The sequence below is a fragment of the Anneissia japonica genome, unplaced genomic scaffold (genome assembly GCF_011630105.1).
Source record: "Anneissia japonica isolate Jap-2015-1 unplaced genomic scaffold, ASM1163010v1 scaffold287835_len3118868_cov185, whole genome shotgun sequence".
Lineage (NCBI taxonomy): Eukaryota > Metazoa > Echinodermata > Crinoidea > Comatulida > Comatulidae > Anneissia > Anneissia japonica.
This window is the reverse complement of record NW_022737223.1, coordinates 1,684,172-1,707,415: the sequence shown is the minus strand read 5'-3', so window position 1 is coordinate 1,707,415 and position 23,244 is coordinate 1,684,172. Positions and strand designations below refer to the sequence as shown.

At 33.0% G+C, this 23,244-nt stretch overlaps 1 protein-coding gene across 1 annotated transcript; it reads left to right on the top strand.

Annotated features, from left to right (window-relative positions):
- The first annotated feature begins 202 nt into the window (after window positions 1–202).
- On the top strand, window positions 203–15,461 carry LOC117117089 (tumor protein p53-inducible nuclear protein 1-like). The gene is made up of 3 exons (XM_033261273.1): window positions 203–362; window positions 6,452–6,639; window positions 8,560–15,461. Exons 2-3 carry the CDS (start codon window positions 6,525–6,527, stop codon window positions 9,090–9,092), a joined length of 648 nt encoding a protein of 215 aa, XP_033117164.1. The 5' UTR covers window positions 203–362; window positions 6,452–6,524; the 3' UTR covers window positions 9,093–15,461.
- The last annotated feature ends 7,783 nt before the right edge of the window (window positions 15,462–23,244 follow it).

Sequence of the window (23,244 nt, the reverse complement as noted above, 5' to 3'; positions counted from 1 at the left end):
TAAATTTAACTTTGTAACTTATAATTATGTTATGAAAGGTGCAATAATATTGAGTACTTTTCGATGCTACAAAAACATGTTAGTACTGTACTTACAATACATAGTCATATAAATCTAGTTTAAGTTTTCATATACTAAAATGGTATAGTCCTTAGTATGTCATGAATGACGCAATATGTTCCAAATTTGGCAATCAGCTGTTTGTTGTCAACAAACGGAGAACGCTAAACGTTAAACCAAATTAATCGTCTGAAGTCTTTACTTATTTTTGCTAACGCCCTCTTCATATTGCAGTATTATTTTGCTTCAGTTTGCATCACGAAAGACGAAGGCTCAGCTTTATATAAATTTAGTTGGTTTAGGTAAGTTTGATTGTTAAATATTTAAGAAAATAGCAGGCACAGTTTTGGGCGGATCATGAATTTGCGCGGAATTCATCGCGTAGCCGTTGTTACTGGGTTGTCAGCTGCGAATTAGCTGAGCTAGCTGTATGTACGCTGCCAACCTTGTAATTAATTGATTGTGATGCAAGACTCGTATTGCTTCCTGATTGAAAAGAAAACTACTTTCATGAATGTAGTTATTTATTCCTTGCACAGTCGCCATTACTACCTGAAAGTCAAATATTTTAGCATTTCTAAATGCACCCAGTCTCCGTATTTTAAGTACTCTCTCTAGCTTACCATGCCCAATGTAAAAGAAGAGATGAGAAGGGTCAGTTTGAGTTTGACAGAAAGGGAATAGACACTCGGTACAACATCAACTTGCTAGGCTAGGCCTAGTTCACGTAGTATATCAGTCTATGAGGTTCACATGCTATTGTATTTATTAGACCGGTGGCCTAAAATAATGGGCAAGATTCCTAACAATTCCAATCAGGCCTACTTGCTTGATTATTCAGTTGAAACCGAATCTCAGAAAAAATAATACATTTTTTAACTAACCCAGGATCTCAATAAAAAAAGGGAAAAAAAAACATTAGCCACTCCCTTTTTTTAATGATCTATTGATTTTTCTTACAGTAATGCCAGAATACATGCAGTGATTCCTGAAATCTTATGTAGTTCTTGTCTCAAATTTATATTGGTTGTTTACATTTACTTAATATTAGGTCCTACATTATTCCATGCTTGTTATCATTTGGCTGTAAATTTAAACAGAACAGTATACTACCTGTTACTACCAGTTTTCTTCATCATAGTTTGGCCTACTTCATTTCGGAATGTTTGAACTTGGTGCCAGAGTGATTAGTAATATTATTTCAATTGACAGGAGCTGATCTTAGGACCCTACTGTAGATTTGAAGGCATCTTGCCACCAATTAACAACTCTACTCAGGCCTTGTTTGTAAAAATTAAAGAAGTCATTTTTTCTACCAATGTTTCACCAGAGGCAGATCCAGGGGGGGGGGGGGGCTATAAGGGCTAGAGTCCCCTTCCTCAAAAAAAAAAGAAAAGGAAGGAAGAGCCCCTTTCCCCAAAAAAGAGAGAAGAAAAGAAAGGATGAAGAGAGGAGAGAAAAAAAGAATATGGTATTGAAGTCTATTAAATTTATCATGGTATTATTTTTTTTTTACAATCGAAAATACACCCCATTGCTTAGTCCATCACATGTTTCCCTTCCCATATTTTTCTCTGGAAATGCCCCGGTCTGCAGTAATTGCAGCATCGGTGCACAATTTGGTAACAAAACATACACTACATGGTTAATAACCAGTATGAATAATTGTGTTAAATACTTGTTGAAATTAATCTTTGTTATGATGATTTTCAAGTATTGTTATAATAATAACAATAATGTCGTTCTTATATAGCGCCTAATGCCTTAACAAAGCCGCTAAGCAGCGAGAGTTTCGAACCCCCGACCCCGAGGTTGGGAGTCCAACCCACAACCGATGCGCCAACCACTTCTACTTATCTATTATGTAAACAATCTGTATTTTCCCTGCATCCTTGAATGAATACTATGCATTCATGAATGAGGCCTTTGAAAGAACAGTAGCCAGAAACTATTCTATTTGACAAGTAATCTTATTTTTATACAGTATATCGATTTTGGTCTTTCTTTAATAAAGGACGAAATTGTAATTAAATGAAATAATAATAAATGAAGATCAATTAAAATTGAGTTGAGCATCATTTTAGTAAAATATTTTAATGCAAATACGCAGAACAGCTCATTCTTCTGCTATTTAAGTTCTTTGGTTTAATTCCTGTAAATCCCAGGGTTTTGCCTTCCAATCCCTGGGTCTTTGGTTCTAATCCTTGTGTGTGTACCATTGCACCAGGCAGGAATTTTTTCTAACAACTAACTCCACTACCTAAAGGCTTGTTTAGCTCAGTAATTGGCAAATGTACTTGTACTTATAGATGTGTATTATAAGAAATAAATATGTATATTGCATAAGGATTTGATTGCATGTAGATAAAAACTAGACAAAATATCTAGGCTATACTTATAAGGAGTGATGACAGCTATGGCCGTGCAGCCTTGTGCCAGTTCACCTTGCAACGAGAACTTTTTTTAGCGTCACTGCAAATTATTACCATTAACAATTTCAGCATAATTAGATACATTGGTATCAATTGTGTAATGCTTGAGTAGTTTTGAATGCATTGTATCATAGATGTATTATTACCTCCCATGATTGTATTGTATCCAGAATTTGAATAGCTATGCTATGAATGTAAATAAACATGCAGGATTATGATAATATGGAAATGAGAAAACAATAACAAATAGTACATTTGAGGGTGATGTACCTTTAGATAGCCTAGTAGGAGTTAGTAGTAGTAGTAGTAGTTGTTGAGCAAGAAACATGCCTCAGACGTAAATGGTACAGGTAGATGTATGGCCTGTTTTTATTGGAAAGAAACATTTCTAGGAAGGTGTATGTAAACGTACTAAAGGCTTGGTTTTTTTAGGATAAAAACATTTCTAGGAAAATTATAAAAAGTTTATGGGAAAAAAAAATGTTCATACACGCACAGAATAAAGGTTTCCTAGAAAAAACGATACATTGGTTGTGCAATTGAACCTGTTTGAAGGCTACTGGGTTTTTCATGAATGGGCCTGACTTTATAAAAAGGTTCAGTCAATGCTATTGATTATTTATTTATATTGTGTATACTATGGTTTACTAACAATAGGTAGCTTTGCATACCAGCTGTCAGGGATACGGTAATGATGCTTAATAATACCCTAGACCATAATTTTCCACCTACAGTATTACCTTACTGTTCCTCTGTTATTTTGATAATCTCCATTTGCAAAATTTGATATTATTAGCTTAAACTTAACCACCTTATTCTAGCTAGAGTATTTTTAGTAACAAATGTATTTTCCTGTCTGTTTACAGTATCAAAATTATGACTGCTAGCGCAAAATTTCATGTCAACACAAAACCGGGAAAGTAGTGTTTGCCAGAGCTGGCCATAAATTCTGCTTTTATAACATTGAAGTATCCATAAAAGATGCTCATGATGCATTTACTTGACTACGGTACAGTTTTTCAATTGAACTAATTGATGATTTAATAACATAGACATCTAAAAAAAGGAAAAAATAAATACTGGTAATGAAAAGAAGACTTACGAGTGTTTGCATAAAGACCTGATATAATATAATATAATTTTATTGTTGTTGTCTCAGATAAGGACCAAACAAAGGCAGTACAGTACTCGTACTACTCCTAAAACTAACCATGAAGCTCATTATTAAGCGCCATTGACAAACAATAGGGACTGAAAGAACTAGAAAGTCTCAAGTCTCCACTTATTAGGGGCCAGAGCCTGTCCTTCACTTGGATCTACCCATTTCTTTTATGATTTTCAATCAGAATCATATTGCCTGCATGAGAAACCTCCATGATGAGAGTCAGAATGGTTAACAAACATTGCTGTTAATCCTAGTCAAAGGAATATTGGTTGTTGTCTTCATTTATCTTGTGTTTTTTTTTTCAATGAGAGTTTAATGAATGAAAAGAGCAGCTTCAGCAATAATGACTTCCTTTTGAAAAATGTATATTATGCCAGTGGTATTTTTTTTAATTTTATTTTTTATTATAATTGTTTAGGTCCAGGGACAAGTAAATGCCAAATAGTGAACTTAATCAATTTTTTAAGTGTCATATGCCTTCAAAATACAAAAATGTAAACACAAGATGTCTCTACAAAGTCTCATTGTGTATAAGGCTCATGGAGTGAAGTTGTTTAGGTTGTGAGAAAAAAATCCTCTTTACAGGAATTGAACCCAGGACCCTGAGATTGATGAAAGGCAAGCACCTTTATAACCACCAACCTATTTAATTCTGCTACATATTCTTTTTGTTAGTTTGATTTCTTTACAGTTCTGTGCCCTTCAATTCAACTACAGTATTTCCTTGAATAGCAGACACTCTATTTCTATCTGTGACACCTGGATCTGATTAGACATTTGTTCCCTTTGACTGAGTCATTGTTCCATTGGAATCTCCCACTTGCGCTACCCTGGGAAAAAAAAAATATATTGTGGTGGAGCGAAATAGGTTATTAAGCTATTTTTAGAATAACCTTTTGTACTGTATTTTCTTATTGTTCTTTATCTTTAAGAATCATATTTTGTTGTGCAATACAAACAATTTTTGTACAAAAATCTGTTAAAAAGAACAATCAACTATTTTATTCTAGACTGTCAATTTAAAGAATATGTTTTTTTTTTATCTTTAAGTTCCTGTTTGGTATTAGAATGAGAATTTTCATTATTTGTTCATACTGACTAAACATTGAATTGGTCATTTAAAAGGAAAAATAAGTTATCCAAAGCATGTCCAAAGATACGCAGATTGAATGCTGAATTATTTTCCACAAAAATTCTTTAAACGATTCAAGCCAGGTTGAAGCCCTGTTGGGACTATCCAACTTTATTTGACAGTAACATGCTTAAATATGATCATGATATGATGTCATCATTATAATAGGCACATCACGACTGTTATACAGTTTTTTGTCTAATAAAATTTGATAATGTTAAGGGTCTTGCAAAGAATATTCAGAAATGTATTTCTTAAAAATTGATGAAGAAAATATTTCATCCTTTAAATTTTTAATTGAAAGCTACAGTATTTAACTTTATGCAACGCATAATGATAATGTATTTATTTATTTGAAATTTTAGCACAACCCAGATATCTTTCACAAATATACCAGAATTGTACAGCATCAGAAATTCTTTTCTTTTTTATCAGTAGTTAAAATCAATTTGACATGCACTTTGTGATGACCCTGGATTGTTAATCTTTATTACAAGACGTCTGCTGTATTACATTTGCATATTTTATTGACAGTGCATTAAAGTTTTAATGATGGACTTTGCTCAGCCTTTTGTTACTGGTTTAATTCATAGAAATAAGCAAAAAGCCAATTTGGAATGTTTAATAAAATCTGCAGGGGTGAAAGTTGATGGGGCCAGCGAAGAGGCAGAAAGCAGACCCACTGTTAGGGGGACAGTTAACATTACCAGATCAGCCAGAGCTGGGGGACATGAGGTGGGGCCACAGGGGGAGAGACAAGAGGTGGGACCACAGTGGGTACATAGAAAGTGGGGAGGAACTATAGTTTTCCGAATACTGAGTAAGAGAAAGATTAATAATATAAGGTCCCCCTTCTCACTTAATTCTCTATTAAGTGGTACTGTACAGTACTGTACATGAATTTTCATTGATGGATTTCTGAATGTTGTTTATCGTTCAGAGGAGTTTCATCTTGTATTCTAATTAGTCCATCCCAAATTTGATAAAAATTAAATACAAATTTGATAACCAGATTTAATGATCAGACCACTTACAGTGCTCTAATCATTATAATCTCTGACCTTGTTGGGTCCATTCAAGGTGCTGTCCCCAGAACCTCACTACTGTTCTTGTTCTTGTTATCAAAAATTTAAAAGCATCCAGCGTCCCAAGTTTTAAACGGATGTGCAAGTTTTAAACTAGAGGTAATTTCCAACAAACGTTTATCGCCTTTTTTTTTTAGTTAGACCCAGGGTTTCCTCTACACCTACAAAACAAAACAGGTTTCAGCAAAGACTACATTACTGCCATTACCACTAATAGGGCATGTCACATGGATGCCGCAGTCGGTTAAGGATGTGTTCTAAAGGTTGCGAATCGCGTCTTGGCTTTCCATTTTTTTTTTTTAAAGATATTTTAATTTTGTATAAATGAACATTCTAAATAATTTTGTTTGTACAAATAAACATCCTAATTATTTAAGAATTTCTGTCTTATTACCTCTTCCAAAAAACCAAATATAATAACCTGCGCCTGTACCAAATTTAAGTGTGGAGGAAAGCTCGGGCCGATGAGCGGTCACTCTTCTTATTATTACCCACACCAAATAGGCCTAGGCCAAGAACAGCTTCACCTTTCATTATGTTAGCCTAATGTATTATCTATATTTTCTTTTGTTTCTAGATCACACAAGATATTATTTTCAGAGTACTTGTATTGTAAATTTTTAGTAAAAAATTAACAAGTAAATTTCAAGATGCTTAGTGGAATTGCAAGCTTCCTCTTTGGTTCTAATGATGATGAGGTACTGAACGCTCAGCAGATGGACCTAACCGAAGCTGATGATGAATGGGTTCTGGTGGACGTTACCAGTAAGTTTACCCCTCACCTTCCATTTTTATACCCCCTCCTTAATAATTGAATACTTCTTAAATCTACAAAGAAATGTATTTAAAAGAAATATAGAAACCAAATATTTAAACTTGGTATATCACAATGTGTATGCATGTTTTGTTGCCATTCAGTGAAGAAAATTAAGGATAGTTTTTTTTTTTATTATGGATGAATGTTCACTGTGTGATTGATATTAATTTTAATGCCATTTCATAAGAGAGCTCCATATATTATGATAACTTCTATCACATTAATAAGTAATAATTACTGTAGGCTATAATTATATTCAACAATACAGTACATTAACCAGGAGAAAGTTTGTTTTTTAGAGGAAAACTTGTTTGTTTCCAGGTTTGGTTTGTAGATGTGCTATATTTATCCAGCTCATCACAACTGATAGGATCAAAGCTATCACCTTTAATATACAGTAGTTCATTTGAATACAATCGTACTCACAAATGATGTCAAATAACACAATGCGAATTACCAGATGGGGAAACCTGTTTTTTGACTCATTGCCAATTTACATGGAATTTGTGAACACATCCCCCATCTTGATTTTTATCTTGTAATACATGGTTGAGATACATGAGATAACATATAAGCCTATCAGTAGTTAGAATGTCTAATACAGACATCAGTCAATATAATTATCAAAAGAGTGGTCATAAAATTATTTTGGTCCTATTTCAAATTGTTGGTTAATAGCTACAAATTTCCAGTTTCCCTCCAATCCATTTTTGTTTCAACTATCTTTGTTTACCAAGAACAATCCATTTTGAAATGGGGAGGATTTCTTTTGTATAATTTTGAAACCTGCAAAATAACAAGCTTGTAAAGTCAAGGCTAGGTTAATTCTTAGACAAGTTGATTTAGTATTCTTAATTCCATCAAGTTTATGCTACTACAGGATGTCATTCTTTGTTCATGTAAACATATTGTTAAAATAATTTGTTGATTTAACAAGCTCCTTGGATAATTTTTGCCTAACAATTACAATATACACTCAGTGACATATCTAAAGGGTTGTTGGACAACCCCCAAAAACAATTTGGGCCCCTCCTGATAACTTTGCAATAAACAAGCAGTTGTAATTAAAATTTTACATTATAATCAAAATGTCTATAGATAATTCTGCAAAATTTCAAATGGCTACGACAATTTATTGCAAAGTTACAAAAGGTACACAAACTTTAACTCTATTTTTTTTCCAAAATTGAAAATTTCGAGTTACATTGTTTAGCCATAGAACGGTCGCCCTGTGGTAGGAAGGAGAGAGAACGGCGATTTGTGCGGGAGGCCAGTAATCTTAAATATCCGCGTATACATTATAGTAGACATACAGTACAATTTTAAACATTAATTCAGAGACAGTTCACTTTCACTTTAGAAAAAATGATATAACTAGTTTTCACCTTTGAGTTTATTATTGAAAGTTTATGTTGCCTTTACATACTGTTACGAACATGTATTCATTAAAGAATACAATTTATTTATTGTGCAGTGGTAAAGCTCCAGTTTTCCAATTAAAATATCTGAGGTTCAAGTCTTAAAACTGACCACCTTGTTAGTTTGGTTCATGTTTTCTTCCCCCCCCCCAACATCCCAAAGGAGTACAGTGAGTACCTGGAAGATTTGAAAGTCAGTGGATTGAATAGTGATTACTAGCTTCAAAATTTAATGGAATACTACCCAAGGAGCTGAGAATGTGTTCCATAAGAGTTTAATCCAATGACCAGGATATCCCATAGGAGTTCAATTCAATGACCAGTGTATCCCATAGGTGTTTAATCCAAGGACCAGGATATCCCATAAGAGTTCAATCCAATGACTGGGGTAATTTGATGCACAAAGACATTGTACGGTATAAGACTTACATAACCTTATTCTTATTACAGATGTGAGAAGAAGTCCAAGAATTAGTCGTGATTCATCACCTGCAAAGGAGAATCTAGGTGACCGAGGTGCAGCACCCTCGGACGCAATACCAATACCCGGGGAGGAGAGTTGGTTTATGACACCTCCACCCTGTTTTAATGCGGGCTCACCGGGACATATCGCAACGAGCCCCATGGAAAATCTTTTAATTGAACATCCTAGTATGTCTGTATATCACAGTTCCACTTCACGTGAGGTGCACTGTCGTGTAGGAAACTCCCGTCAACCAATTCGCAAACATAAACTGCGAGTAAGAACTGTCCATCAGCCCAAGCGGGCTGCAGCAATCGCAGACCGGCTCGGTATCGAACAATCACACAGCGCGGCACTGGTTCACGCTAGGAAAATAGAGAACAAGCAGTTTAGCAAATCTTTATCACGTTCAAAAGTTGAGCGAGCTAATAAAGCTTATCATCAGGAATCAACTGGAAAACGCCACTATCGTCAGAATAAACAGGGAAAGCATACTAAAGCCATCTACAAGCAGTGTTGATGACGTCCTCAACCTTCTCGCTTGCCACTTCAGTTTGATGTGTTGCTTTCACTGTGTGTCAACAACTTATTTATGAATATTTCTATGTATTTTGTATTAACAAACCTTAAATTCACCCCAAGAATTATTATCTAATATTAACAATTATAGAATTTGGGTTGTTTATTCTTCTGATAGGACTACTTTGTAGGTTAAATTGTTTATTAAATTCTGTTTGTGTGTGTGTAAAATATCAAACTGCATTGTGAATAAAACTTTCACTGTAGCTCTGTACTCAGTCATCTATGACCAAACAATATCATATTTAATGTGTAAAATATTCAAATAGAGATTAATATTTATATTTTCATAAGAGACAGAATGCTTGAGATGAAATGAGAGAATGAAAAAAATATTGAACAATTCATGTTGCAACAAGAGTTTGTGTGTTTTTATTTTAACTACTTTGCTTTGAAATTTTAAGTTTACAATATGAAGTGCGATTCAGTAGGGAACTATTAATTATTAAAAAATGATAGAAAATGCAGTATTGTGTAATTAAAATATATCTCAACATCGCATTATTATAATTTGAGATGTTAGCACTGCAGCTGTAATTATAGAGATGTATGTTTTATGTTATAATGACTTTACAAAGCTGCATAAGGAAGCGTTCAGACGATTAGATGGACAATATTTTTTTTCATCAATTTTCCCGTCACTTTTTCTAAAGAGTAATGAAATAAAAACTTGAATAATATGATATTATGTACTGGCCTAGTAATGGTTACCATGACAGAATGATCGTAAAAGTTTTTATGGAGCTAGAATACATAATTTAAATATTTTCTGCTTGTAATGATTCTCACTCGAACAGATATCACCTAATAATACAATGACAGTAAAGATTATCATATATTTTTTTATCAGTTTATTGTTGATAAAACATGTTGCACACTTGTATTTTCCACAAGGTTATCACTTCCACTTTTACTTCCCTGTTGAGAATGTCGGTAATCTTATGTCAATATAACTTAAGATAAAGTAAAAATAGAATATCTGTTTCATTGTTTAAAAAGACGGCTATACTACACTGATACAACTGATAACTAAACTGTTATTAGATGGGATTGATATTTTTTTTTTAATCTGCAAGATTTTTCGTGATTGTTGTTGCTTCCCATCTTAACATATCCATCCATAGTCCATGTGGGCACCTATGTTGAAACCATAAAGTACTCTACAAAACATTTCTACAATCTGTTGATATATCTAGTATCATACATTAGTTAGTTTTTGTGCATATTTGTTTACATAGGTAAAAGTATAGATGAACCAGCACATAGCTATTATAGCTGCACTATTGTTTGTCTCTATTCGATATTATATGAAGCAATAAATAATTAGATACTAGATAACAACAACGCAAAGGTAGTAGCACCAATTTAGTGAGGTAGCAATACAAAAATAGCGTGACTAAGTTAGCGACACTAAAGTATTACTAAGTTGTCGTGGCAGCAACACTGATGCAGCATCATGGTGATATTTTCACAGTTTAGAATATCGCATATATTTCACCTCTTGGTTACAATTTTTACAATGGTGCCAGTTGGCTATTCAAATTTGAATATTATATGTCATTAAGCTACTAAATTCATAATTAAATTAAAAAAATAAATGTTAATCGAAAAATTATAAATAATTCTTGGAATGTATGTAGTAATTAATTGTAACTTAAGATTATTTCAAAGCTATAAATAAATTCATGCTTCTGCAATTTATTTTTTATAACAAGGAAAAGTATTGTTCTAAATGTTCAGGTAGAGAAAAGGTTGAGAAAAACAATTCTCGGATTTGAAATTCAAAAGCATATTTAGTATTATGAAATAATATAAATTTTTATCATATTTCTGTGTAAAACCTTATAAAGCCCTGTCTACACTATCAAATTTTATGCGACAAATGTGTGTGATGTGCCCATATATAGGCATGATGATGTCATCTTACACCCAAATATGGGCATATCATATTTATTAGTGTATTAGTAAAAATTGAAAAATTACTTAATACTGCTGATGATGTAGAAAATTTGAAGGTTAAATCTGTTCCACGAACTGGTTAGAACTTGTGTATGTCTTCTAGTGTTAAGGTGAAAAACTCTGTCATATGACGTTAGTTATTCCACCGGTAATTTCATACAGTTTATCACCTAACCATTATTCCCTGTTAGTCAACTGCCAAAGAACAATTCGTATCTGTGCCAGGCAGTTGGACTCCATAATGGCATTCTTCATTGTAACAGCTTTTCACAGTTATAAATATTTACTATAGCTTGAATTCATTGATGCATTTGAATTCAATTGTTTCTCATTGATAAATTTGTTATTCTTTGGTTTATAATAAAAAGTCCTGGTTAAGCATTAATACATTTCTGGAACATAACACTACTACAGTATTTATTCTATACTGTACATATTTTTACAATACTACCCTATTATGGGATATTAATTATTTATTCATGAATATGCATGTAGTAATAAATACATCATAATAATTTATTTGGCATTATTTAAGTTCGTTAACTACAACAGCCCAAAGATAATCTGCGCTCAATACACCAACAAAACCTTTATGGTGTAAGAACATAATTATAGCATTAATGATTATTCTATAATTTATCCTAAATCGCACTATAATGGAATATTCATTATTTTTCATGAATATGCATGTTTAAATGAATACATTAAATAATAATAATTTATTTGGCGTTAATGTGCGAAAAATAAAATTATAATATTCAGCTATGTAAAAAATTCAAAAGTCCAAAAATATTCTGCACACACTACACCGACTATAATTCCTATTTATTGGAAATTGATTAAATTATCTGTTCTTATCAATTTTTTTTTTTTTTATAAAATTTATGAATATACTTTAATAATGTTTACACTAATAGACAAGATAGGACTACTAATGAAACAACACTGTACTATTTATGCTATTAAACTATACACAACCCTATTATGGGATATTAATTATTTATTCATGAATATGCATATTTAATAATAAAAATAGACAGACTTGTAGTCTATCCAACATTCAGGTGGGAAGTGAGAAAATACATCATAATAATAATATTTAATTGACATTAATTAAATATATTTATAACTCAAAATGCTGTCAAAAGAGGATGATTAATATAAATAAATTATTTATTCACAAAAATGACAATAGTTAAGTTATACTTAGATGCCACAGAATTCTTTGCATTATATAATATTAATCATTATTATTATTGTTGTTATTAATTATTATTAAATCGGATATTTGAAAATTATGATATAGATACTTACTTTCACAAAAATGACAATAGTTGTAGATACCACAGAATTCTTTGCATTATATAATATGAATTAAAATTATTAAATCTCATATTTTAAAATTATGATATAAATAAATACTTTCATGGCTCACTACCAAATCTTTAAACTAATAATAGATTCAAACTAGCGTGTGTGTTTATGTTGAGTTTGTGTTAATGGATTATTTACAACTGTCGTTCAACCATGATATCAAAGTTATGGCCATGTCTACCTGTAGTCTATCTGTCAATTTAGTTACAGTTCTATTGTCAACATCACTCATTTGCCTGTGCCAATTGTGTTGAACTTTGAACTTAGAAAAGATGGGTAAAGTGTCAAACTCGGCTCAATAGTAGCCCTAGATAGATTGGTAATACTAATATTAGTTTGAAATGTAAAGTTAGTAAGAAATATAAACATAATAAATACTGCAATGTTTTAATTGCAATTAAATATTATGAATTTAAAAAAATTCCAATGCACTATTGATTAAACTACTACCACTAAAATGTTGTTTTCCTGTTTAAAAAAATCTTTGTTGTTAAATTTGTAGGTATGGATGGATGTTGATAGTTAGAATATGTAAGACATTTGTATAGTGAATTGAATTGGCATATTGCCAATTTACTTAATGAAAAGGTATATAAATATTGAAGAAGTTTCCATGTAATTTGACTGGTTGTTTAACACCTGGAAAAATGATTTGTACAAATTAAAGTGATGAATATTGGAAACTTTTTGAACTGGTAGTTGAAATAATTAGATATGTAATAATTTCTGATGAACGAATCTGCGGGGTAAACAGTAATTCTTAAAATCTTTGAATAAGACTTTGGATTTGCAAATATATAAAATGAAATGTGATGAAAATAATCAACAAAGAAAGTTGATCTGTGACAGATCTTGCACACATTCCTAAAAATAACTAAATAAATTTGATAATGGATATAACTCATTATAAGTCATTTATAATAATCTTTAATCAATACTCATTTACATGAACTGTTGATTTTTTTCAAATTCTGTTAATTTAGGCCAATTTGGAGTGGAGTTGAATAGATTAGTGGTTAAGATGCTTGTCTTCTAAACCAGGGTCCTGGATTCCATTCCTGTTGCAGTAGGACTTTTCACACAACTCCCCTCCCTTGGCCTGGATAAGAGACTTGGTATATAAAGAATCGTTCCATCCTGTAATTGGCAAGCTTACTTGCTGTTGGATGTGAAGAAAATAAAAAGTATATCTTTTTTTTTGCAAAAATATATTTTGCATCTGTATACTATATTATTTATTATTATTCATATTTATTATCAACGATATTACAACTACTATTGTTACTACTACTTATACTATTGTAATTATTCTTTTTTTAGTGATTACTAAGTCTATTCTGTTATTATTGCTATTATAATATTAATATTTTTATTAATATTATGCTAAACTCATAAATGTAGTGTACAACTTTGAAGAAAAAATATTACTAGTTGTATTTATCAACATTACTTTATTAAGCTAAATATTTAAAAAAATGTTTCTCATCCTTAAGGTTTTTTTGGAGAAGGGGCACCCCCTTCTTTTACTTTCACAGGACAAAACACCAATAAAAACCTGTATAAATACAAACATCAACTTAAGCAATTAGTATAATTATGGTATAGAGTGTGGCTGGCCTAGACCTAGATACGGTCAGGTCAGGGTTCTAAGTTGGGACAAGGGCTATTTCCTCGGGATCTGCTTGTAATGAGTTATTTTAATGTTGCTGTACGCGGTGACTGATCGCTAGCTCATATCAGGGGAGACAGTTGACAGTAGCAAAAACTTGCAAAACAACATCATGAATACGCAGCCCGGATGAGTTAATTTCCAGCAGTCTTTTGCTTGCTCATACGAAAGTCCAGCAACTTGCTGGAGATTTGGACCCCTGTCATGTTTGGTGGTCATTTTTTGTGAAAAAGGGACAAAGGGCCTCATTTTCTCTTTAAAAAAAACATAGATGAGAAACATTTTAATTTTTTTATTTGGCCTTTATTTATTTTATTTTTTTTAAAGAAGTGTTTGAGAGTGCAGTATTATGGGATAGCTGACAGTTTTTATTAGATTTGTTTGGGACAATTTTGGGAAAATAACAAAAAAAAAAACCAAAGCAACATTTTGTTAACTACTGTATAATCCTAGTATTCGCAGCAGTTTTTCTGCTCACAATTGCTAACAGTTTTAGTCGGAGGTGGTGGATGGTATTCAGAAATAGTTCTAGAATTGTTTGAACAGTTTAAAAAAAAACTCAGAAAATTCAGTTGACAAAGTCTGACCATTGTAGGAACAATTTCAATAAAAATGCATTAGATAATAACTACTGCATGTTATACAAGCCAGGCTTTTCGGATTATCCATCTGTCCGACTCTACAATGTGTTTGATATGCATGCTTTGTCTGATCAGATTTATTTGAAACAAGCCGAGACTATCGGATAAAGTCTGGATAAACATGTTGAGCCTTGCAAATAAAATCTAAAGCTCTGTCCATACTATCAAATTTTCTTTGACAAAAATCTGTTGTATGCCCATATATAGACATGATGTGCCCATATATAGTCATGATGTGCCTATATATGGTCATGATTTGTCAACATGACAATATTTAGGCATGTCACATGTTTTTGTCAAATAAAATTCGATAGAGGACTTTACAATGAACTGTAGAGTTATTGCAAGAAAATTGTTTGCAACTTAAGGTTTTACTGTACCAGCCATCAGCAGCAGCAACAAATATTTACGATCATTTAATGTCAACTATTACTAAGTAAGCAATTTCACTTGCTTGTTTTGTCATCAGGAACCTGATGAATTAACTTGAATTCATTGTTAAAAATTTACAGCACAATTACGATATATGAATTGTTATTAGCTAATTATTACTATATTACCTTTATTGGAGAGTGTTGTATGCATTGTCATTTTTTCCTCTTGTTTAGATTATTCAAAATGCAATCTTTAAAAAAATTGTGATCTAAATAAAATCTTACGGATCAGAGTTATGCAGTTATTGTTGGCTTGCCTTTTAGTCTCGTCTATACTTGCTTCAAGGTTCCAGTGGCATATCAAAGGGGTGCGCAGTTCCCCCCCCCCCACACACATTGAAAATGTCCAAAGCCAAAAAATCAAGCTCAAGCAGTGAAAAAAAACCACCTCATATCACTGTATTTTGCGACCCAGCTCCTCCTTTATCGAGTCCCCACTCCACTTCCGCTCCCTCCCCCCATAAGCTCCCCCCGTTTCAAGTCTCCGACATATGCCACTGCAAATTTCAACAGGTATAATTAGTTGGAAGGTGTCAGAGAGGCAGTCACAAAATTAAGGCCCTCTCACACATTATAGTACAATAAAGGCTAGAATTACATTAGCAATGCATTAAAAATTCAATTTATTTCCTCCATGTTACATTGTACTCATTTTGGTAAGGCTCTAATTTTTTAACATTCTTAATAAAATAAAAAAATTTAAAAAACGTGACAGGCAAAACAACAGCATCAATCATTATTTTAGAAAATGTTTATCGGCAAAACGAAGTCAATAAATGCTTTGTTTAACATTCGGTATACCACAGAGGAATACATGAAGAATATACAGTGCTGAGCTTTAAAAAAATGAAACTGAAATTTAGAATCTAGTATGTGAATTTACATTCAACCAGTACATGCAATGATAATAGGAAATGGTATTATTTAATTTCTATTCATTCTAATTTCCAATTGAAAGATAATGACTTGAATATGCAAAGTAGGCAATCAAATATTTCTTGTTAAAGTCTAATAGCCTGACAGACAGGCCTATCTTTTTTATTCACAATGACCAATCTCATTACATTAATTAAGGATATCGATATCTTTTGTGGAAGATTGATATCACAGTATTATCTGCTATTACCATCATCCATACCAACCACAAGGTGGGGTGTCGTTGCTGCTTCATGATTGGTTGATTACAAGATCCTGTTGGCACTTTCATTTAGTAATGCCTCTGCAAGATCTTGTTGAATTAAAATAAAGGAAGATTTTAGTCAAATGAAATGTTCAGAAAATAGTCTTCTTCCCTAGACATTGCATCAATACCTATTCGTTTGCACAGCATTTTCATGATCATTAGCAAAATCTTTTTTCCCCGTACCCCACCCACACCCTGCTATTTCAAAAATCACAATTCTGTATTCCTTTAACTGAAAAAGAAAATATTCAGAGGAAAAACTGTAACCACCCCCACCCTCCCCAAGCGACTATCACTTACAATGTAAACCAAGTAGGCCTGCTACGCAGTGCAAGGATTGCAATGAAAACACTGTAGTGACTGTGAAGCGATTCTATGGAAACAAGACAAAAATTATTAAATTCTAACATATAATGTAATGTACAAAAAACTGGAACTCTGGCATAAAAGTACCAGCGTATAAACCATAAAGTTTACTACAGTCAATCACAAATCATTTATAGTATACGATCTATGACTCATGAATGAAATCATACAAGTGTCAAGCATTTACTGGAATCATGGCCTATAAACATGCAATAATTAATAATACTCTCCCCTCTTAAAGCAACAATCTGAAATACAGGATTCATCAAAGAGAAGGTCTATTTATAGGCCTATTCTAGAATTAAAGGTTTATCAAATGAACAAATAAAGTAATTTTCTAGAACTTCCTGCTGCTAAAAGCACAAATTCCAATCCACTTCCCGACATAAGGGCTCTTGAACATAGCTGGACAAATATTTCAGTGGTTAGAATCCATGGAGAAACCAGGGGGAAACACATAAGGACAGTTCTCCATGGTTCAACACACAGATATTAATAACATCATCACTACATGCTCAAAGTTTGTATTGTAATTATGTAAAATTGCAGATGATACGCCTACTTAGGCACTGCAGTAAGTAGTGATGTTTAGCCATTGGCTAGATAAATACTCCATTTCCTCTAACATTGATTAAAAAATAGCTATAGAAAATAGGATGAACTAGACCAAGGGGATGGTCTCAGAGTGAAATTCAGAGACTGTTAATAATATTTCATAATAATTTGATAATATTAAAGAGGATAATTATTAGGATTAATTAACATTGATAGTGTTTTAAATTTATAAATAAATGTAGAATAAATTCCATTGTAGACAAAAATAAATGCAACACTTTGATAACTACTACTATATAATAATGAAGATAATTAATATTAAAGTAGATAAATGTTGATGACTTGAATTTTAAACAATTGTGGAGCATATCATATTTTCCTTGTAATAATTATTATTTCTACATAAAGCGTAGATGAATAAAATTTATCAATATCAATCAATGTAATATTAAATTAAAGAGTACAGTGACTTTGGATCAGAGCCTAGGGTTGCTAATGCAGATAATTACAGTGTCAACCAATCAAATTAGTCGATAGAATTGACAATCTTGTTAATATTGTCATTAGATCGTGTTTAACCGTTAGGCAGCTTAACCTTCTTAGCTTTTAAACACTTTCAGTGCCAGTGGGAGAACAGGATTCATCGAACACATGACACCCCCAGCCCCCGTCAGTAAAATCTGGATGCTCATGTACTCACATACTAACAGTGGTGGGGCTGAGGTTGGCATCTACCCCCTGTCTGTGACGATAAATTCCTCGTCGCAGAATCTCTGGTGTCACCAAAGCTTTAAAAAAACGCTTAAAAAATTTTGATTATGTTTGAAAAATTGTAGTTTCTGATCTGCTGCAGCAACTATGCAGATATGTGTTTCATCGACAATAACCAAGCACAATTGATGTAAACTTACTGCAAGCTTTCCTTGATGTTATCAACATGACTTTGCCCGGCTATGACAGAAAAAAAAAGTAGGCCTACTCCTGTAACATGTGAACATTTTGATAATTGTAATTGGTATGTGACATAGCAAAAAAAAAATGCACTAATTTCATAATGACTAAATGAAAAAGATTGCTTCACTTATACCTGCATTATGTTAATAGATGTCTGCATCACTTTTAATAGTGTAATTTAGCCGCTGTGCAGAGAAGATTTTGCAAGGAGATATTCAGTTAATTCAGTCGAAGTTGAGGTGAATGTATAAGCCTGTGGGTTCAAGCTTGTACAGTGAGCTTGGAGTGTTCATCTAAATTTGATGAAATACGTGAATAATATCTAAAGACACTATATTGGATACATGTTAGCACGGCAGATACAGATACAGATACGCTTTATTTTCATTCACATTTTAACTCGGATGCAGTTTCCATGACAGCTACCATCCCATGGTAATAAAGATAATAAATACACTTAAATATTATATACATAATTGCTTTTCATGATATTTCCAACTTTGTATAATAATGTTATCAACTTTTTATCAACACACAAGCACCAGTGACGGATTCACGGGGTGCGAAGTCAGCCCGAGCCTCGCCTGAACTGTGCACAATTTTTTTAAATGGAGATATAAAGAAAATTATATTCAAAGTCTTTAGAGTGCAATTTCCGGCCATAATCACAAATTTTTATTCATTTTTCAGATGGAGGTATAGAACCCCCATCTGTGAAAGTACTGTACCTTCCTGGGCCCCCCTCTATTTTGAATTCCTAGATCCGCCACTGAGCACAAGATTTACCTATGAAATATGGAAATGTTGTTAAATGTTATTAAAGCAAACTTTCTCAGATAAATTTAGGTTGCATTTAAAGCAATTATTTATTCACATAAACATTTTTATTCAAGCATACAAAGAGCAGGCATTTTTTATTTTCTACCTAATATTTATTATTATTATTTATTTTGCAACACCTTTCTCTGCAGCATTCATAAAAAAAAACTATCGTACTACTACTTTTATACATGAATAAGATACAGTATTTGAAGTCCTTTTTGTTCAGGGTGCTAGATCGAAGAACCTATGGGTAGCGCACCTTCGGGGCCTCTAGGGGTTGGGGGCCCTGCGGACCGCCGCATGAGAGTGGATAGTCCACTGGCCTAGAACAAGATAACCTATTTTCAGACTTTCTTGTTATATGTACATTGCCATGAGAGATTGCCAAGTATATTGCCATTATAGTAATTTATTGATAAGCCTTTCAATCGAATCACCATAAAAGTAAGTGAAATAGATTAAAGCTTTGAGTATGCACCAAAGATTTTCAATAGCTTTAAGGTGTTCAATGAGACTTTTGAGTTTGTGGAGGGTAATCGTAGACATATACGGGAAGGCAAGACTTTTTTATACCATGTTTCGCAAATTTATTTATTTTTTTAAAGATCATCTGAGCAGGGAGTTGTTATCCCTGGTCTGAGGATATTTTTTTTTTTACCGATTTAGCAAATACTTTGACCAAAAACATCCAGGCGGAGGAGAAAATAAAATAAAAAATTTTAGTGGTGAATTTAAACAATGTAGTATTATGGGATGGTAATATGCTTTAAACAGGAAGAAATATACATATCTTATTTTTTGCAGGTGTAATAAAAATAAATATAAACTTTAATTTTGTTCTGAAATTTCCAATTTTTTTTGTGGCTGTGGGTGCGCTAATTGGCAAAAGATAAAATTTTCTTTTATTTAAAATCATTATTTATTGGCGGGCAGCGAGTTAAAAAAAAAGTCTCATTACTTATTATAGAAATGGCTCCCCATTCCATATTAAGAGTTATATTGTCAATAGTAGTCCTTCGATTCACCTCACTGAAAATGGTGCAGACCCAAAATAATTAAAAAATCATTTAATGTAGGTCTTATGCATGACTCTTACCTAATGAAGAAAATTAAGCCAATTTATATATACATGGACAGTTCTATTATTTTTGAAGGGATGTTCCATTAGAAAAATAATTGAGTTAAAAATTAGATATAGCAATTACATTTTAAACAAATGTCAAAATAATGTCTCTTGGTTTGCATAGTCACCTTGTTTGTGCGGCTGTTGCATGCCTCTATTACACTCAGGTAGGCATCTATTCCACTCAGTGCAATAGGCCTTTAATCTCAGAAACAAATAAAAGAATTTGATCAACTATCTCAATCAGCAAATATTTTAATTTTCAAATTATGACAGCAATCACATTTGCAATACAGTACTTCATAAGTTAATAGGAAAAATCATTTACACATTCATATATATTTAAAAGATAAACATTGCACTGTTGAATATAATAAATATTATGTACCTCATACATAGATTCTAGGCATCTGATTGGTTAAGAAGTGGACAGTAGGAAGTATTATTTCCTGAAAAAAGTACTTTTTTCACCACGGATCAGCGAACCTCTAGGCCTAGGCCTATACTTCTTGACTAAGCCGATAGCAAAAGCACCAAAAGACAAATTAAATATCATATGTCTTGTCAATATTCAACATATATTGCAAGACGATGGGTGATGTTGAAATTGACGAAAATGAGCAAAGAAGAGCTAGACACACTCTTTGATCGCCTAGGCCCTAGGTAGTAGGCTAGGCTAGGAAGTAAGTACATATTTAGGCCTTGTAGCATGTATGTATGAGGTATATAAAACAATTATTGACTGCTCTAGATTCGGGGAATGGTGAAATCTATTGCCCCTAGGTGATGTGGAAATCGTAGCCTATCTTCACTCGGGCCTTCAGCCCTCGGGAAGATAGACAACGATCTCCACATCACCAAGGGGCAATAGATTTCACCATTCCTCTCATGAGCAGTCAATATTTGTATACTATAATACTGTTTCAGGTAAATATACTTTGATGTTTTGAAATGCATAATAGCTACATTGCTTTAATTTTTTAAGCTTACAATGCCAAAACCATTGTCAGTGACATACAAGAAAATTGAATTCTTAACATATCTATATTATCCATATTATAAAACCAAAATTGCCAAAATTAAGAGTAAAAGTACGGTATTACGGCATCTCTGTACAAAGTATACAATACTACCACATTTGTATGCCAATTACTCAGTTTAACATTTAGCAACAGTACGCTGGTTTTGGAATGGCAAGCCTCATTTCATTTAAGTTATTTGTCGCAATACAAAATTTGAAAGAAATGCTTAATTCTTAAACATGTACTTAAAAACATGTGACAGGGATATCGGAACAGCGAACTAAAATCACTGCTAAGTGGTATTCTCACCATTCTAGGTGTTGTTGATCCAACTTACAAAGCATGCAGAGGGAGTTCATTAAAACTTCAAATAGAAGCCCTGGGCTTCTTTCATTTAGGGCTGTTGAATGGGCTTCTTTTCGAGACTGCTCTTACAAAGTAAAGAGGGCAATCCAGTTTGTTTTTGGCCAGAAAACGGGACGCACGTCTGTAAATAACCTGAAAATGATGAAAATTAGCTGTTTTTTTGCTCTAAAAATTCTCATAGTTATCCAATAAAGTTATATAACCTACCAAAATGTTGGAAATTTTATTACCTACATGATTATGCTAATCTTTAGTACAGTAAGTATTCTGATCAATCGGCACAGATCAAAATTTATTCCTAGCGTAGGTAGGGATTTTTGTAGATCACTCTCCTTTTCTGTACATGTATTGAAATTTGATATTAATAGGCCCTCCCTATTAGTTAAAAATACAAGTTTGAGAAAGGATTCCTTTTTTTTTTAAATTTTAGACAACCTCTTGCCTAGGGCCTAGGCCGTCGGACCAATTCTGGCTTTGCTAGGCCTAGGAGGCCTAGGCTCAATTAACATCTCGACGAGATTTGATTAACCGATAAACCGACTAATCAGCAAGCGTCATTTAGTCATGTGATCAAAAACTTTTCCGCTGACATTTTAATTTCCTTAGACACACCCACCTGGTTGTCAACGCGAAACATACGTGAGCCTAGGCCTAGATGTCTATGCTTTGTTATAGATAGGGATTTGCCATAAAATATTCCTTTATGCCTATTATACGTTTTTAACTGCAAAAAATATGGTGAAACGGTGTCAATGTGGACTTTGCAATTCAGGCGATCGTTATCCAGAACGAATAAAAGGAGGAATTAAGTTTATCCCGTTGCCGAAGACCAAACGCAACATTGAAAAGTGTAAACGATGGATTAAAGCGTGTAATCGCGTACATCACCAGTGCGCATCAGTGACTTGGCCTTTGCCGACAACGAGGTTGACTGAATGCGGCTTTTCCCTCTTCATTTGGGAGTGAAATACAGAAGCTTTTACAGCTATTTCCCTGTCTGTTCCATTAAACAGGTTAACACTATGAATATATGATTCATTTGCATACCACCTACCATGAATTCTCTTTCTTAAAAAAGGTTGATAGCAAAGAAAATGTTTGCCGAAACCGCTTGGTAATTCGGTAAGTTTAGCCGTCATATTGTCTAACGTTTTCAACTTGTGGACAGGGCTTCGCATCCTTGTCGACATGTCAATTAGTTTCACATAATAATGGACCAAATTGCACCTCCTGCTATGGAAGTAAATCCTGAAGCAGAAGAATTTATACCTTCTAAAGAGTCGATGTCAGTGATTAATAGTGAACCAACTGACTGGTCAGAAAATTATTTGGGAGAAAATGATAAAGTAAATGAAATGGAGGAATAACCAAAACAAATGGAGTATCATGAAATAGATGTTACACAACATCAATTGTAGAGCCGAATGATGATGGAGAAATTCAAGAAAATAGTGAATATATTGACCATGCCGGTGAGATGAACACCGATAACAATGAGAGAGAAGCAGAGGCTGAAGCTGATGTCAATCGTCCTAGATCAGTGCATCAAATCTTCTGAGGAAAACTAGACGCTCAGAGAAGGGAGATCATAGACCAGAATGGAAAATATAAAACATCAGGAAGAG